The sequence below is a fragment of the Crocodylus siamensis genome, chromosome 11 (genome assembly GCF_052110815.1).
Source record: "Crocodylus siamensis isolate JL-2025a chromosome 11, ASM5211081v1, whole genome shotgun sequence".
Lineage (NCBI taxonomy): Eukaryota > Metazoa > Chordata > Crocodylia > Crocodylidae > Crocodylus > Crocodylus siamensis.
In genome coordinates, this window is record NC_143405.1 from 50,223,127 (window position 1) to 50,239,490 (window position 16,364).

General features: G+C 41.4%; 1 protein-coding gene across 2 annotated transcripts; it reads left to right on the forward strand.

The window, feature by feature from the left end:
- Nucleotides 1-30: 30 nt before the first annotated feature.
- On the forward strand, nucleotides 31-16,331 carry TMEM43 (transmembrane protein 43). Of its 2 annotated transcripts, none has more exons than XM_090022853.1 (12): nucleotides 31-175; nucleotides 1,468-1,617; nucleotides 3,045-3,179; nucleotides 4,091-4,185; nucleotides 6,014-6,063; nucleotides 7,642-7,711; nucleotides 9,367-9,437; nucleotides 9,871-9,992; nucleotides 11,049-11,123; nucleotides 11,217-11,318; nucleotides 12,934-13,051; nucleotides 14,188-16,331. In XM_090022853.1, exons 1-12 carry the CDS (start codon nucleotides 164-166, stop codon nucleotides 14,388-14,390), a joined length of 1,203 nt encoding a protein of 400 aa, XP_089878979.1. In that variant the 5' UTR covers nucleotides 31-163; the 3' UTR covers nucleotides 14,391-16,331. The 2 variants fall into 2 exon arrangements, with proteins under 2 accessions (XP_089878979.1, XP_089878977.1); XM_090022851.1 differs by lacking the exon at nucleotides 31-175 and adding an exon at nucleotides 861-884.
- The last annotated feature ends 33 nt before the right edge of the window (nucleotides 16,332-16,364 follow it).

Consider the following 16,364-nt stretch of genomic DNA (forward strand, 5'->3'; position numbering starts at 1 on the left):
TTCCCAGCATGCCTTGCGTGGGCCGCGCCTCTCCCCCGCCCGCGCCAGGATTCGATTTCCCGGCACGCCCCGCAGCCCGCCTGGCACCCGGCGTGCCTCGCGGCCACGAAACTACAATTCCCGGCATGCCCCGCGCCATCGTGCAGTGCCCGCGCCCGGGAGAATGTCGCGGAACGTAAGTGCTGCCCCGCGGCGAAGGCCCCGGGTGTCCGCCTCTCCCTGGGGGCGATACTGGGAGCGGAAAGCAGAGCGGCGGGTCGGGCTGGGGGCACAGGGCAGGAAGCAGAGCAGCAGGGCTGGGCCAGGCGCTGGGAGTGCAGGGCAGAGCTGCAGGGTCTGGCTGGGAGCAGAAAGAGCAGCAGGTCAAGTTGGAGGCGGGGAGCACAAGACAGAGGCAAGTTAGGTTGTGGGCTCAGGACTGAGGACACAGGGGCAGAGCAGCAGGTCGGACCCGTGTGGAAAGTGGAGCAGCAGGTCAGGGAGCAGAAAGCCGAGTGGCAGGTCAGGCTGGGAACACAGGGCAGAGCTGCAGAACAGGCAGAGGAAGGGGCTGGAGCGCTGCTTGGGGATGACTCGGTGGCCCTCGCCCTCCTGCCAGAAAGGTTGACCGCGCTGCTCCATTCACTGCAAAGTCAAATGTGATCTCTTGTCCACAGCTCCACTTATCTGCAGTACAGGCTCCAGGAGCACAACTTGCTCTAGGACTAGAGAAGGGCAGCAAGGATGATTAGCCATGTGGAGGGGCTTCCGTATGAGGAGAGACTAAAGAGATGACGTCTAGTCAGCTTAGAAAAGAGATGCTTATGAAATACTAGACAGTGAAGAGAAGGATTTATTATTTACTCTCTCTCAGTACAAGAGCTAGGGATCACAGAATGAAATTGGTCAGTAGTAAGTTGAAAACTAACAAAAGCTTTTTCACGGAGCGCATCATTAAAATGTGGAACTCGTTGCTATCTGATGTTGTGGAAGGTGACAGTTTAGCTACATTCAAAAAGGGATTGGACAGATCCTTAGAGGAAAGGGGCATCAGTAGCTACTGAGCATGGGACTGAGGGGCACAGCCTCTGAATCAGAACTTGCTGGACCTTAAATGCTGGAGGCTGCAAGTGAGGGGGGAACAGGGGGAAAAGACCTTTGTCAGGCCCAGTTCACTCTTCCTTTTAGTCTCCACTCTCTGCCACTATGCCACAGGAGACTGATATACGTTACTTCTGATATACATACAAAAATGTAACGAAAACAAGATAATGCAATAGTTAACAGAGAGAGTCTAAACCAGCGGGTGCCTCATTTTAAACTAAAAGTCTGATCCTTCCCCAAGTGCTTTTGTGGTGGTAGGAATTACAATATATCATGTTATACTGATAATCATTAGAAATTTCGTACATGTTTCTTGATGGATCATCCCATGTATACATGCCAGTTCGCTGTCTCTAACATTTCATTTTTGTTTTCCATTAACAGGTCTCTGACGCAAGCAGCAAAAAAGAACATGTTAAAATTACCAGTGAGCCCAAACCAGGGTTCCTGGAGCGGCTCAGTGAGACATCGGGGGGGATGCTGATTGGTTTTGTGTCATTTTCCCTTTCTTTCTACGTGCTTTTTACCAATGAGGTATGTGAAGCAGCGCTGGCATGCAAATTGCATGTCAAGTCAATGTTTTCCTGTATGTCTCGAGTCTATGGCACTTCAAGTCAAACTTTCTCTTACTTGAGTGTTTGTAATGTCAATTGCAAAGTATTCGGGCTGTCCCCTAAGCTTTGTTATTAATTCATATGCAAGAAAGGTGGAACATATGGGAAGAGCCTGAATCCTATTGCTGGTTGAGTTGGAGACATAATAGAAGACTAGGATTTTTGGATAGGAGAGCTGTTTGAGAGTTTTTCAGAACTGACTGTGAAGGGAAGTGACGGGAACATCCAGAGTAAGCAATGGAGTATGGGGAAGAAAGAATAAATACTAGGTGGCAAGTGGAACTGGAAGAGCATTACATGGACTTGCACATGCCTTTTTTGTACAAATGCCTCTTGTGTAAGTCATTTCCTCCTTTTGTACAACAAAGGGAGTTAATCATTCTGTTGTACTATTGCATAGGGGGAGGCTATAGACTTAGTACTCTAGTTGACTTGCTTCACTTGTATCAAAACAAACAATAGCCACAAGTAAGCAAGCAACCATATTCCTAAAACCTTGTTTTTACGTTCCCATCTTTCCCATACTTGCTCAGAAAACTTAGAACTTATCTGAACTATATTGTAAGTGTGTAAAACTAGTTTAATCTCCACAAAACTGAGTAATTAGCTATACTAGAGGTTATTTAATACTGTAGTCTCAAACTGTTTGTTTTAATTTGAGGCTAATTTTAGTTCTGATTCTGCAGATACTTGGGCGCTCAACTTTACTACTCGTAATACAGCTTCCAGAATTAAATGAGCTACTCATGTTAGTAAACCTAAGTATGTGCATAAGAGTTTGCAGGATTAAGGCCTTCTTTTATCTTGAAGGTATTTTTAGTCCGATCTGACTGGAAATCTTGGAGCGGAGGCAGAATTTGGTGAAATTTTAGAGCTTCATCCAGAAAACAAAAAGCTTCTAGCATGCTACATAAAGGAAGAAAAAGAATTCTTGTTATCTCAAACAAAAGTGTGTAGCATAAAGAGCAATAACCTGAAGTTAAGGAAGGGAATATTATCAACCAATCAAAATAATTGTATGGTAAAATAACACCACAGTAGCATCCATACTATCATTAGTAAGTATGGTGAAAAGGAAGAAAATAATTTTAGGGTATCATGGTAAGAAAAATGTGCTGGTGAGTATGTACATTAACTTTAGTTGTTAAGTTGCATGAAGAAGTATTGTTCTTTTGAGTAAAAATTGGGCATTAAGATTAAAACAACAAAGTACAGAAGTTTTATGCCATGTGCCTGATTGTGCTAGCATTTTGTGGAATCTGTTACATAGTCTCCTGGTTGGTTCATTGGTTAATTCAAGATTCTTCCTCATTTTTTTTCATTGTATTCTCTTTTAATTGACTGCAGGGACGAGCTTTGAAGACAGCCACCTCTCTTGAAGAGGGCTTGTCTCTTGTAATTCCTCTTGACAACATACACACCGTGTCTCAGCAGAATGAGGGGAAACTAGTGCATTTGTCTGGTGCCCTTGCAACATCAAAGGCAAGTAAAAAAAATAGTGGCCAAAAATTAGAGCATAAATTGAAGGAATGGAAAGCTCTTCTGCCAGTTAAAACCAGGCATACTTGATGTGCAGAAATACTTTGGAATCTAAACATGCCCTACCTGAGTGTGTTGATGTTTTCAGTTCTTCCTCACATCTGTACTGTATGTTTGGGAGTTGTCATTGCATTCAGAAAGATGCAAAGACTTGAGGATCTGATGTGGAAACTGCATCATCTTCTTGTTATATCAGATATAATTATCTTGTGGTCAGTGCTTTTTGCAAGGCATGTCATGATGAAATAATGACAAGCAGAGAAGACAAAGGGTTCATTTTAAATCTGTCCAAGCATGGTTGAATGCCTGGAGTAAGGGATGGTGAGCCAGAACACCTGGTGTCCTTTCCACAAACTGGTCACAGTTTCTTCAGGCCAAATTTATCACTGCGCTAAATAGATATCATGCACTCCCTCCTGTGCCAAGGCTTTTTATACCGCATCCATTGCTGGTATATCAGTAACTTCATGGTATTTCATCATTTGTACCAGAGTGAAATTTGATTACCTGCCCAATGTGCACATTTCCTTTTATTCACGTGGCTTTGGAAAGTATAATTAACATAAATAGAGGTCTTAAAAATTCTCTGAAAAAAGATACACAGCAGTAGTGTAGAATTATACTGTTTCTAATGCACTGCTTCCTTACTCCATTTTTTTAAAATTAACTTTGGGTCTTGAGAGTTTTGTTCTTTTTTCTTTTCTAACATTTTGAAGTGAAAACATTTCCATGAAATCCCTTTCGTGGCCTAATGAAGTATGATTTCCCCAACATAAATGTGAACAGATCAACTTTGCTAGCAAAAATATGCAGGTATTTTTTATGCTGAATTGTGTGTGTTTGTATTTTAACAGCCTTTGTTCGATCCCAGCTATGGGCTTTCTATCCAGGCTGTCAAGCTCAAACGTAATGTAGAAATGTACCAGTGGGTAGAATATGAAGACTCCAAGTAAGTCGCTGCTGCTTTAAGGCTCCGTTCTGAACTTTTTGACTTTACCAACATACTGCTTAAAATTAAGGAAGATAGACTGGTTGATGGATAAACTTTTTCATGGAACTTATTTGTTATGTGACAGTCTTGGGATTTAACCTTGGGATTTTGCTTTATTTGCTCTGTGACCCTTGGAATTTCACAACCTTTTGTTTAGTTTTCTGTGCAGGTTTCTTTTTGGGTTTTTTACTATGACCCCAGATTTGTGCAGGTGAATCCCCTTGCAGGGTCAGAACACAATGAACAAACCCTTCTAACATCACCCACCCACCCCCTGACCTCCAAGAGGATGTAAAAACTTACAGCCACTGCCTTACCTCATTTAGCTCTATTTCAGCCTGCTTAAAAGCCACAGCTGCAGCTCAGCCTTTACCTTTTGTCTCCATCACTGTTCTGTTACAGGCAGTGTCAAGAGAATCCAGAGCCTTAAATTTTCATAATAGTCCACAAATCTGTTGAATTGACTCCATCATATGCTGTGAGCTCTGCTCCATCTAAGTATTTTACTTTCTTTTTTTAATAAATAAAATATTTAAAATTTAAACAAAAACATAAATCCATGGGCCAGTCGCTTTCTTAGAAGACTAAATAAACTGTACAGTATAAAATGGGAAATCTATAATAAGTACCAGTATTAAATCCAAACTGTCCAGCTAGTAGTACCTGTTACCTAATAGAAATGGAAATGTTTTGAAGTAGTGTTTACACTGTTGCAGTTAATGACCTACAGCTTGGAACAGACGCATGGATTCTATTCTCAGATCTGCCAACAGCCAGTAAGTTGGTATGTGACTTTGGACAAATCTTTAATTTTCTCGGTATTTCTGCATTCATGTGTATAAAACTCCTGTACAATGGGGAGGGAAAAAGTACCTAATTTGTGGATAATCCATTAGCATTTTGTTTTGTTTTTTCCTTGCTTTCCCTTCCCCCACAAATAGTGTTAAAATAATTTCTAACAATTTCAGTTGCCTGGACGTTTTGGGGTACCCCAGCAACATTGAGCCAATTGAAGTTTACCTGTAGTCTTCCAAGTGCCTGTCTTCCTTCCTTGGGACCAAGAGTTTTAATCGACTCTTACTTGTTTGATTGACAGGTGTAATATAACAGCAAAATATTATTTGCCTTTACTGTTTGTTTTAAGTTAGTATAATTAGTAAACATGGATCCACAGGCATTCGCATAATTTTTAGAAGGTTATAGGTAAACTTCAGTGTTGCTGCCTCCAACTTTCAGACAGTTGGAATTGATGAAAATCAAAATTTTTTTTCTATTTTTTTGGAGGAGGATGAAGAGAAGAAAAATACCACATAATTGTTCTCTACACATGTAAGCAGAAGGACAAAGAAAATTAATTGATGGTTTTCTTTTTCTTGGAAGAGGTCACATCAAAATTCAGTTTTCCAAGCTGCATTGTATCCTAGTGCACACACAGACTTTCTCTGGCGAATAATAAAGATGCAGAAAACAGCTTTCCAATTTTTAATTTGCTTATGTTAATAGCAGGCTTCCTGGTTTAAAAAAAAATTTCTCCATCACTTTCACCCCAGTCTACTTCAGACTTGCCTTCTCTTCAGTAATATGGTACAAGAAAAGATGGTTGCCATCCAAAATGTTTGTAACCTTTCCCTCGTGCTCTTAGAACTACAACCTGTTCATTAAGAATTCAAGGCTTAGGGAAAGTTTAATTCCATTCAAGATATAACCATTTGCATTTTACTTGGTTTTCTCTGAGCTCTGTGCAAAGTTATTGACCTCTTTGCTATTTTTCTTCTCTCTTCTGCAGAGAATATGAGGAGAATGGTGAAATTAAGAAAGAAACAAGGTATTCATATAGTAAGTTAATCATTACTTGATACAAAATCAGTTGTTTCTTTTGAAGTGGAAACTGGGTTTCCATGCTGATTTGAAAGCGAGTTCTATGTTGGTCTGCCCAGAAGAGTGAAAACACATTTGGAGGAATGGGCAGTGCTGGAGCAAGGGGAGGGCGAGCAGGGCAACTGCCCCAGGCACTTAAGTGAAGGGGCACCAACAGGTGCTGCCCAGCTGGGGCGGGGCACAGGATGGGGAGCCACAAGCGGCTTGTCTGGGTGGCGTGGGGATGGAGGGAAGGCAGCTCCCATCACTGTGCACTCCCAGGCAATCATGGAAGGGTCCCCCAGATCTGTGTGCGGGGCAAGGGTGAGCTGCCACTGCAGGCTTTGCCCCAGGTACCAAACTTCCTTGCCATGGCACTGGGAATGGGAGAAGGGTTCTAAGCCATGCTCCCTTGGCAGGCCTTTGCTCCTTAAGACAGTTGAGATTGGAGCAGAACTAGCCCATTCAAGAGTAAATGCAAAATCAAATCTTTGTGTTAGGAATTCAAGATCACCCAAGGTCTTCAGTCTTGTATAATTGTAGGGAAGAGACCTGGGAGAAGTGGCATGTGTGCTTCCACCCATATGAGCAAGTAAATATTGTTCAGGTACCAGGATGAACAGTTGAAATACCAGTGTCTTGAATGCCTTTGTATTTTGATATGTGTTGTGCTTTTTGCCAAATGCTTTTCTGGCAGCAGCAGAAGAGAGGATTATTTTGATCTACCCAGTGGCAGAAAACAAATGCTCTGAGTCATCGCATCTCTGTAGATTAGCCTCTGGGCCTCACTTATCCCTGATTGCATGCCCACATTACATGCCTGTGTGCTTTAACAATCCATGGGTATAATTATAAAAATGCCATCAGCTCAATGGAATACAGGGCTCTGTAGCATGGAAATGTATTGGGAACAGAACTGGTGGCTGTGAGCTAACAGAGCAGTTCTGCAGTAAAAGCGAATACAAAAGCCCATAGGACTGATAGAGTATGCCCTGCTAGCATCATCGCTCTGCCCCTAAAAAAGATACCTGCCATTGTCTGTGTCTGTCCAGGGAAGCATGTACAGCTCTTACTTTGCAGGTGAACTGCATGAAGAGGATGTGTATCATAAAGAAGCTGCTGGAACCCATATTGAGAATCTCAAGAGGTTCCCCTGTGTGGTGAAGGCAGCAGTAAAACATTGCAGTACATACAGCAGCAAACATCTGTCTGCTGCTTCACCACATTGAGCCATCTGGTTTCAACAAAACTTGTATCTCACCCTCAGCCAGGTGTAACTCGTTCACTGAGGAGCACCAGCGGTAAAGTCCAAAACTCCCACTGAACTCAGTGCAGCCAGAATTTCACTCCATCATTCTTTCCCTAGACTCCCACCCCCCATGAGACAACAGTTGAAGTGTACTTTAAGCACCCTTTAAAACATGCATATGATATAAAGTGCATGTCTGCAAGTGTAAGTTCGGTTTAAAATGTCTCTCTCTCTTTCTGCTGGTTAAGTAGAACCTGTCTAATTCGGCATTCGTTTTTTCTTCTCTCCAACCTCTGTCTTTTCCTTAGACACTGAATGGAGATTGGAAGTCGTGAACAGTAAAAACTTTGATCGAGAGATTGGACATAAAAATCCAAGGTAATTCACCCCAAAACAAATTCAACCCAACTCCTGTAATACAATATCTTTGATCAGATAACGTGTGGGTGGGGGGTGATGGAGGCGCTAACTAATCCTTGTAGCATGGTGAGATAGAGAATACATTGTTTCTACAGGAGTTTCTTTCAGTTTTCACTCTGAGGAAGCACAAACGGGAAGTGCTCAGAAATGAACCAGTAATGCAGCCAAGATTAAGTTTGTATATTAATTACAGTTAGCAAGTGGCATCTTTCTCCCTTCTAGTCATAAATCTTGTGCTTCTGGACTGTACTGCCTCCAAGTGTGAAAACCAAGAAGTCCTTTTCTAACTTTCCTAATCCATCAGTGCGATTAGGAACTATTAAAAGTACAAAAACAGAATGGCACCCTTTGCAATTGTCACACCAGATGCATTGTGTGCTCATATCTCTTGACAAGAGTGTATGCCAGATCATGGATTTGAATGTGTTGGCCTCTCCAAAATGTAATTTAGTAACTTAATTACTCCCCACTGTTGTATTTTGACTACAATAGAATAATAATAGAAAAAATACAGATTTTTACTGCCACTCACCATAGTATTTGAGTATTTTACAGTGGCATGTCAAAGAATGCAATGAAGATTTGCCTTGTGTAAGTAAGATCAGTGGAAGGACAGAGATCAGGTTGTAGAACAAGAGAATTTTGGAATTTGCAGGACCTTTTAGATCCTTAGGTGTTTTTTTTGGGGGGGGGGTTCCCCTCAGGGCTTTAGGGCTTTCACATAACTAGAACTTTGTTTTAAAAAATGTTGTGTATTTCTAACTAATAATGCTCTGGGCAATAAAAATAATCAAATACCTGGTCAGAAAACAAGACAAAACAAATCAAAATGCATTTTTTCCCTTATTAGAGCTAATGTGTACAAGAGATCCCTAAAAGCTGGGTGACAGTTTGTGTGAAAGATAAGACCCTCTAAACTAATATATGCAAATATTAGTTTATCTTGCGATTTGATCCTGCAAATGTTTTTGCATGTGATTTACTGCTGTGTGTAATCAATAAGATTACTTGTGACAGTAAAATTTAAGTATGGGTTTAAAGTTTGCAGAACTAGGACTTTAGTAACTTGATCATGGGCTAGAAATGGCTTCATGGGGTAAAGATTTACAATGGAGAGCACTTTAATTTAGCAAAAGCAAACAAGTTCTAGTGTTTAACAGCTGACATTAAACACTTTGAGAACTAAAAGAAATATACAATTGTTTCTAGCAATGGGGATAATTTAGCCAGTGATGCAACTTACTTAGGAATGTGAGTGATTTTAATTATCATATGTGGTCTTTACATTGAGGTTGGATAACTTTCTGAACTCTAGCAGAACTAGATCTGTGACTCCTTCATGAAGCTTATAATAAAAATACTAGGCCAGTATTATGCAGAAGGCCAGACTAGATGTTTATAGTGGTCCTTTTTATTCATCCAAGTCCATTGCTGGCACCTTTAACATAGAATGCGAGTCCCTGGTATTTTTTACATTGCACCAGCTATTTAACTTTTTGGTACTCTTGCACTCAGATTTGCATCACTACTTCATTGATCTTTTATTATCTGTTATTGATCACAAATATGTCCATAATGCTAGAATTTTTATAGAAACCATTTCTGTCCCCCAGTGCTATGGCTGTGGAATCTTTCACTGTGACTGCTCCTGATGTCCAGATGGGCAAGTTCTTTCTTTCCAAAGGTAAGAAATGTGTGCATGGCTTTGTATGTGAATGATATGAGCAAGACTGGGTGGTCTCGGGTATAATAACTTTCATAGATGTTAGGGTTGGAAGGGACCTCAGTAGATCATTGAGTCTGACCCCCCTCCTCTGGACGCACTACTCCAACTCTGGCCTGACCAATGCCGCATAAAGGGGGAAGTATCACCTCCCTGGACCTGTTCATCATGCGCCTGCCAATGCATGATAAAGTGCGGTTAGCTTTACTGATCATTTTGTCGCACTGACAACTCATGTTTGTGAGTGCTTTGTGCTCACAGGTCCCGAATCGGGTGAGTTTTGCTCATTACCTTTTGGAATGGCAGTCCCTAAATTGGCCATGAAGAGAGAGTGAAATGGAATGTAGGTTAATGTGCTACTTGAGACTTAGTCTTGCTTCTTTATTCTGTTCAGGTCTTATTGACAAAATAGACAACTTCAAGCAGATGAGCCTGTCAAACCTGGAAGATCCACATGCAGATGTTACCCGAGGAGGCAATTACTTTTACCATAGCGAGAACCCCAGGCGTCCAGAAGTAAGATGAAGGGGTTTTGCCTTGGTTTTTCTTTGCTGCAATTGAAATCTGCTCGACAGACTTAAAATGAAAGGCATAGCCTTGCAAGTTTCCTAGAAATGTCATATCCATAAAAAGTAGAAGGTGGGAGAGCTGAGCAGTCGTACAGGATCCAACCTCTTGCTGAAAGGCTAATGCTGGTGATTCGTTTTTGTATAGCTAAGAAACTTATGGGCACTTTTATACATGCTCCAGGGTGGGGGGGTGCGCTGCACTTTAGAGTGGCTCTGAGAGCTGCTCTAATTAAGTGGCACTACAACTCGTGTATCAGCTTTCCCACGCTTAAAAAATGGCAGCAGGGGTGCTTGAACTGAGCCTTGTTTGAGCCTTAGTTCAAGTACCCCCGCTGCCATTTTTGAGCACAGAGATGCTGATATATGAAAGGCAGGAGGCTGCTGGAACACGGCAATTGCCATGCTCCAGCAGACTCAATGAAGTCTGCTCTGACGGGCTGGAATTCAAGCATGTCAGAGCAGCATCAGCGCTCGTGCACAGGCACCCTCTGATTCTTCCTTTACTGTCCTTGAGCATCTTTTTTTACATATTAGATTGGCAGGCTAGTAAATAAAAAGAAATGGGACTTGTGCTACTGCTGTTCTAGCAGAAGTGGGTTTCATCTGTGCCTCACTGGTCTGTGCAAGTTTCAAGGTCTGTTCCAAGCAGCTGAGTAGATTATAGCAGAAAAATAAGCCAAGGCTCTGTTAGCTCACGCAGTTCTCCTTAATGAAAGGGAAGTGAGGTGGAACACTCCTGGCATTGCTGGACTTCCATACTTATGGTGGGATTGCTGAAAAATGGGTCAGGGTGCACTCTCATTTTGAGACTTGTGCTGTGCTGTACACCCCTCAGCCTGGGGGGAAAAAACATTCAGGAATCCTATATAAACATCTCTTTTGGCAGTACAAAACTTTTAGGCAGTGTTGCAACCTGGAAATGCCTCATAAAGAATAGTTTCATAGGGAATCTTCTCAAAGTGATTCTGCTATTAACTTCTGGTGGTTTTTCCCTTGTTTCCAGGTGGGAGACCTTCGAGTTTCATTCTTCTATGCAGGTCTGAGTGGAGATGACCCTCACATGGGCCCAGCAGATACGGTAAAACTTCAGATTCTCCCCTAATTTGCCCATCGATGCCCTGGTGCTGGCACGCACAAAGCTCTTTAACTTTTTTTCTGCCTCTTTTATAAGGTAACTGTGATTGCTCGTCAGCGAGGGGAGCAGTTGGTTCCATATCAGACCAAGTCTGGAGATGTCCTGCAAATTCTATATGTTGGGGATCTCTCTGCTGAGGTGAGTTACTTATGACACTAGCTAACTCTGAAATAAGAGAGGACAGCAACAAGCTGGGCAGTAAGTTGCCTTTCCCTTAGTTTTTCATTGCACAGGAGAAATTGGGTAGCATGTATCTTCCTCCTTCAGTCCTCCCACTGGATGAGGAAATCTGGCCCGAGTACTGCCTCTCCTGCCTCTAATTTTATTGTTCAAGGGAAAGATGCTATAGCCTACCTTAAATTGTGAGCCTGTTACCCACCTTCTTAATCCCCAAGTGGTTGAATATGCCTATTATGTCTCAGCAGAATGTAAATCCTGTCTGTTTACATTTGCGGTACCCAGTTGGACTGTTTAATCCCTGCTCATTTTTTCATTAAAGCATGATTTGTAGCTAAAGTTACTATGCAAAATAACTTCCTTCTGCTACTGACTCTCATCTCTCTCTTGAGTATGAAAGACTTTTTTGGCAGGCTCTGATTGTGTCATGATCCCTCAAATACTTTCTAAAGGTTACATTTTAAAAAGTTAGTTTTTAATTAAGCAAAGCCTGGGATTCTTCTCTCTCCACCCTTTATTACAGACCTAAGGGTTTGAAATGCATTTATTGCTAGTCTAGCTGACTGGTGAACCCTAAGGCAACTTAAATGCACTCTAATATATCCTGCATGCTCTGACAACTTGGTGATTCATTTACTTTCTTGGCAAGTTGGTTGTCATTAGTGATTGTTTCATGCCCTGCTGTGAAGATTCTGGATGTCAGGAATTCACTTGAGTTCCCAAGAGCAGTTGAACTGGCTCTTGTTTGCAGGCTATACTGGAAAGAGAGGAGAAAAAGTATTGACTTTTGTTTTGGGGCAGGCTCTGAACCGTAAAATTTTTAATGTATGGAGTCCCAGTTTCCAATGGGGCAATGTAGTTTAGAGCAATTTTACCTAGACTTTAATTTGTGTAACTTGCAAGGGCAGTTTCTCATAAGACGTTTCACTGAGGCATTTTAACCAGACCCAGGCATCTAAACAATTTTGTGAATGTAATCTACTAATGGTGTACACACACAGATCTGTAAAATCTTCTTTACTTGAAAGCAAAATCTTTGCTTTATTTGGGTCCAAATGCAGATCCAGTAAAGCATACACACATCTTTATTATACAAAAAAGTTTGGCTTATCTGATCCCTGCTATAGCACTGCTGTTACTTACTGTACCACATTCATTCTGATAAGGAATGCGAACACAGCAACTTATTCATAGGTGTTACACTTATTTTTAAGGAAATAGTGTTTTCTTGAATCTGAAAAGTAAAGGTTTTGGAGTGTTTGCTCAGCAGCGAAACTGAGCACTTCCCACTTGTCCTTACATTGCAAAGGGTGACATAATGTTTTGTGATGAACAGAAGCACTCTTGACCTTTTTTGCTGCGTTTTGGATTCTTTGGTAACCTATTGGGCTGCTTGTGTGGTAACTGATAACCCATAGATCTGTGAATCACTGAAAGTGCTGTAAACATGCATGTAGCTGTTCAAAAGCATTGCATTCTGAACAGGAGAGGCACATTTAAGGCCCTAGAAACAGCAGGAGTGGAAACCTGAAGGAAAATTAGAAACTAGATATGTGTAACTATGTTTGTATTTCAGGAGGTCTTTCAGAAAGAACATGAGAGTAACATCATGAAGACCTGGGGCCTTCGTGCAGCAGGCTGGCTTGCCATGTTTGTTGGCATCAACCTCATGACCCGAATTCTTTATACCTTGGGTATGTTTTTTTTTTCAATTAACAATTGGTTTAAAGGTAAGACCTAAATCCAAACCCTTGGGGCCAAATGACGATCATTACATGGCAAATGGATTCTGGGGGGTTGGAATTTGGATCTGAATCTGAATTTTGCAGTTGGCCTCTACATCTACAGAGCTTAGGACCAAAATCGAGATCTGAATGCTTGCTTAATGGACAGGTGAATTCTGAGCGAAGTCTTGCAGTGTACACCCGTCTGCTTTTAAATTCTGGCCTAAGTCATGTTTCAGTCTAGCCCCCAGTGGACCCTGGCCACGCACTTACTAAAGCTAGAAACTGAGAGCACAGCTGGTGCAGATGATTAGAAGTCCTACCCCATGCTGCAAAGTCTGACTAGCTGCTATCTGCATACAGAGCTGCCATGTACCTTAAGTCTTTCATTATTTGTATTGCAGTGTCTAGAGCCCCCATTCCTGAACCACGTGGACCACAGGACTATTGTACTGGGTGGGTGCAGTACAGACAACAAAAACAGGACTTCCAAGTTGCTTTTAGCTTAGGCTGAGGAAAGTGATGCAATAAGTTTGGTGAAAGCTGGTTGTTGCATCAAATTTGCATCAACTTGAGTCCAAAGTTACTTGTTCTGAAATAGACTCTCTGGAAAAATATTACACTATGAGAGATGTCTGCAGAATTGGACTGAATTTTCCATAAAACAAATAGTTTCTGGTCTGGAGCGAAATGTGAACACTTTGAAACCTTTTCTTGCCTTCTGTAACCCTTTCATGCATGTTTATTGTCCATCAGCACAAGGGTTATCTTTAGTTATAATGGAACAGGCCTTGTGGAAATCACAGTTGGGTTCCAGCTCTCTTGCACAAGGCACTGAACTTGTCTTTGTCCCACTCTTCAGCTAGCAGGTGAGTCAGTGCTCCTTGCTTGCCTCCCTGAGAAGTGGAGTCTTGTTTCAGTAATGCCTGAAGTGATTTGAGATCTTATGTAGGCACTGTCTAGTATTAGCTGATGTTAATGGGAGTCTTTCCATCCACCTAGAATTGATAATTTTGGGTGTCATTTCCCAGTCTTTTGGCAATATAAAATCTTACAAATGATAGCATTGTCACATGCTTCTTTCTTTGTTTTCTTCCCTACCACAGTGGATTGGTTTCCTGTTGTCAGAGATCTGGTTAATATTGGCCTGAAAGCCTTTGCCTTCTGCGTAGCCACCTCTCTGTCCCTGCTGACCATCTCCGTGGGGTGGCTCTTCTACCGTCCTCTGTGGGCTTTGATGATTGCATTGCTGTCTGCAGTTCCTATTGTAATTGCCAAATCCCGAGTTCGAGCAAAAAAACACCAGTGAAGATGGAAGAGCTCCTTTTTGCTCTCTTTGCACTGGAGTCTGTAAAGCCTAGTGCAAGAAGTTTCAAGCTATTACAACTTGCTTAAGGCACATCACCAAAGAGCTCAGTTGGGTGTAATTGTTTATTCACTTAACACATAAGCACAAAAAAATGCAATTCTACAGGCTACTGCTTTGTAGTAAGCCAGTGAAATTGAATTAAAAAGTCTGGAGTGGGTGAGAAGCAGTATTTGCCTCTAAACAAGTGTTTGCTGGCCTCTTTAAATGAGGCAGAGGTGAGTATAATCTCCCAATGGACAAGTTTTATCATGTAATCTACAACTTGCAGTCTTTAGCGTGTTTGTGTACCTTCCTATCTCGCTTTCTCACGTAGGTCTATACATTGCAAAAAAAAGGTGTGTTAATATACAAAAGCAACTTTGCGTACATATGAAAGCTGTTAGACTCTTGGTTTTCAGTAATTAGAGAAAAAATAGGCATAAGGCTTGCTTGAACCAAGGGTTTTTAAAAAATATAAATTGGATCCTGGCCAGTCAGCTGAGAGAACTTTTAAAGGTACCTGATTTTCAGAACATGCTGGACAAGGTCCTTTCCAAAGTCAGGACCCTAGACAGACTAAATGGTCTCAGCTTTTGTACCCAAGATCACTAATATCTTTTTGTGGGGAGAGGATGGAGCTTGAAAGTAATTTTAAATTCCATCTGTTAATGTCCTCCACCTCTTTATTGGAGGAAGTGGGGAAAGGGTTAGAAACCTAAGATCCTGAAGCAAAACTTGTCAAACTTAGTATGTACTCCTACACGTTGTTTGCAACTTTATACAGTAAGCGCGTGCTGTGTATTTTACTTAGTGAAGGCAATGAAAACACTCCATTTCACTTTATGTTATGTCATGAAAGCCAAAATCTGGATTAAAGAGTTAAACACCTCACCACTGCATTTGTAAAGCAAACAGATAACTTCTTCCTTGAGATTTTAAATCCTTCAAAGTAATCCTGCTTAATCTTTAAATCTTGTAAACCTAAATAACTTAAATCACGAGTTTTATTTCATGGTGGGACACAAAATAACTCCATATTTAACCTCATGTTCATGTTTACAGTTTTCTGCTTTTAAAAGTACTTGTGATTAGAAACAATTCTATACTATTTTTAAAGAGGGTATAAAGCTCCAAATGGTTTGCCTGGCTTTTTGGCTGTGGCCATATCTGCTTCCTTCTTTGCACAAAAATGGTATTAAAAAGTAAAGGAAGAGTTTAGGAAATGGGCTTTCCCCAAGTGTCTTGAATAAATTTTAGTTAAGGAGCATCCTTCTATTTTTGTAGGCATTCAAACATTGTCAGTTCAATTTCAGATTCCCAGGGCCTTATTCTGTCCCAGTGAAAGAGGCATTTGTACATGTGCTCGGGGGTAGAGAAAGGAGGGGCACTTTAATTAGAGTGGCTCCAAGAGCCGCTTTAATTAAAGCATCCAGGGCACCACATGTATCAGCATCCCTGCACTGAAAAATGGTGGCTTTAGTTAAAGCATCCACTTCTTCCAGCATGATAATTACTACGCTCCAGCAGACTCAATCGATCAGATTCGCTCCAACACACTGTAACTGGAGTAGCTTCGCTGCATGTGTATAGGCACCCTTGGATGGGCAGCCTCTTGCTAAGGTTGTTGTTGATATGCAAATAGTCAAAGTAGAAACTATGGAGCTATAAAGAGACTTGAGGAATTCATGCCTGTCCCTGAACCTCTGGAGCATGTCTTTCAGTGTGTCTAATGGAGAGTTGTGTCTCTCTCTGGGGAAAAAATGTGTTTCTGCTTTCCAAACTTGAGAAAACACTAGCATTCATGTACTGTAAATCAGGGCCGGTGGGGGGGAGGGGAGTTGGAATCCTTTTTCTATGGAAGAATTGGTCTTTTGTATATGCCATTAAACTTTTTTCAAATGATTGTGGTTTTTTGTTCCAGCTTTGCCAGATCCT

What these genes read in the sequence shown, in the direction of transcription:
- TMEM43 (XM_090022853.1), top strand. An exon ending in AGAAACAAGGTATTCATATA is followed by an intron (nt 6,064 to 7,641) that starts GTAAGTTAATCA and finishes TCTTTTCCTTAG; the next exon opens with ACACTGAATGGAGATTGGAA. An exon ending in ACATGGGCCCAGCAGATACG is followed by an intron (nt 11,124 to 11,216) that starts GTAAAACTTCAG and finishes CTCTTTTATAAG; the next exon opens with GTAACTGTGATTGCTCGTCA.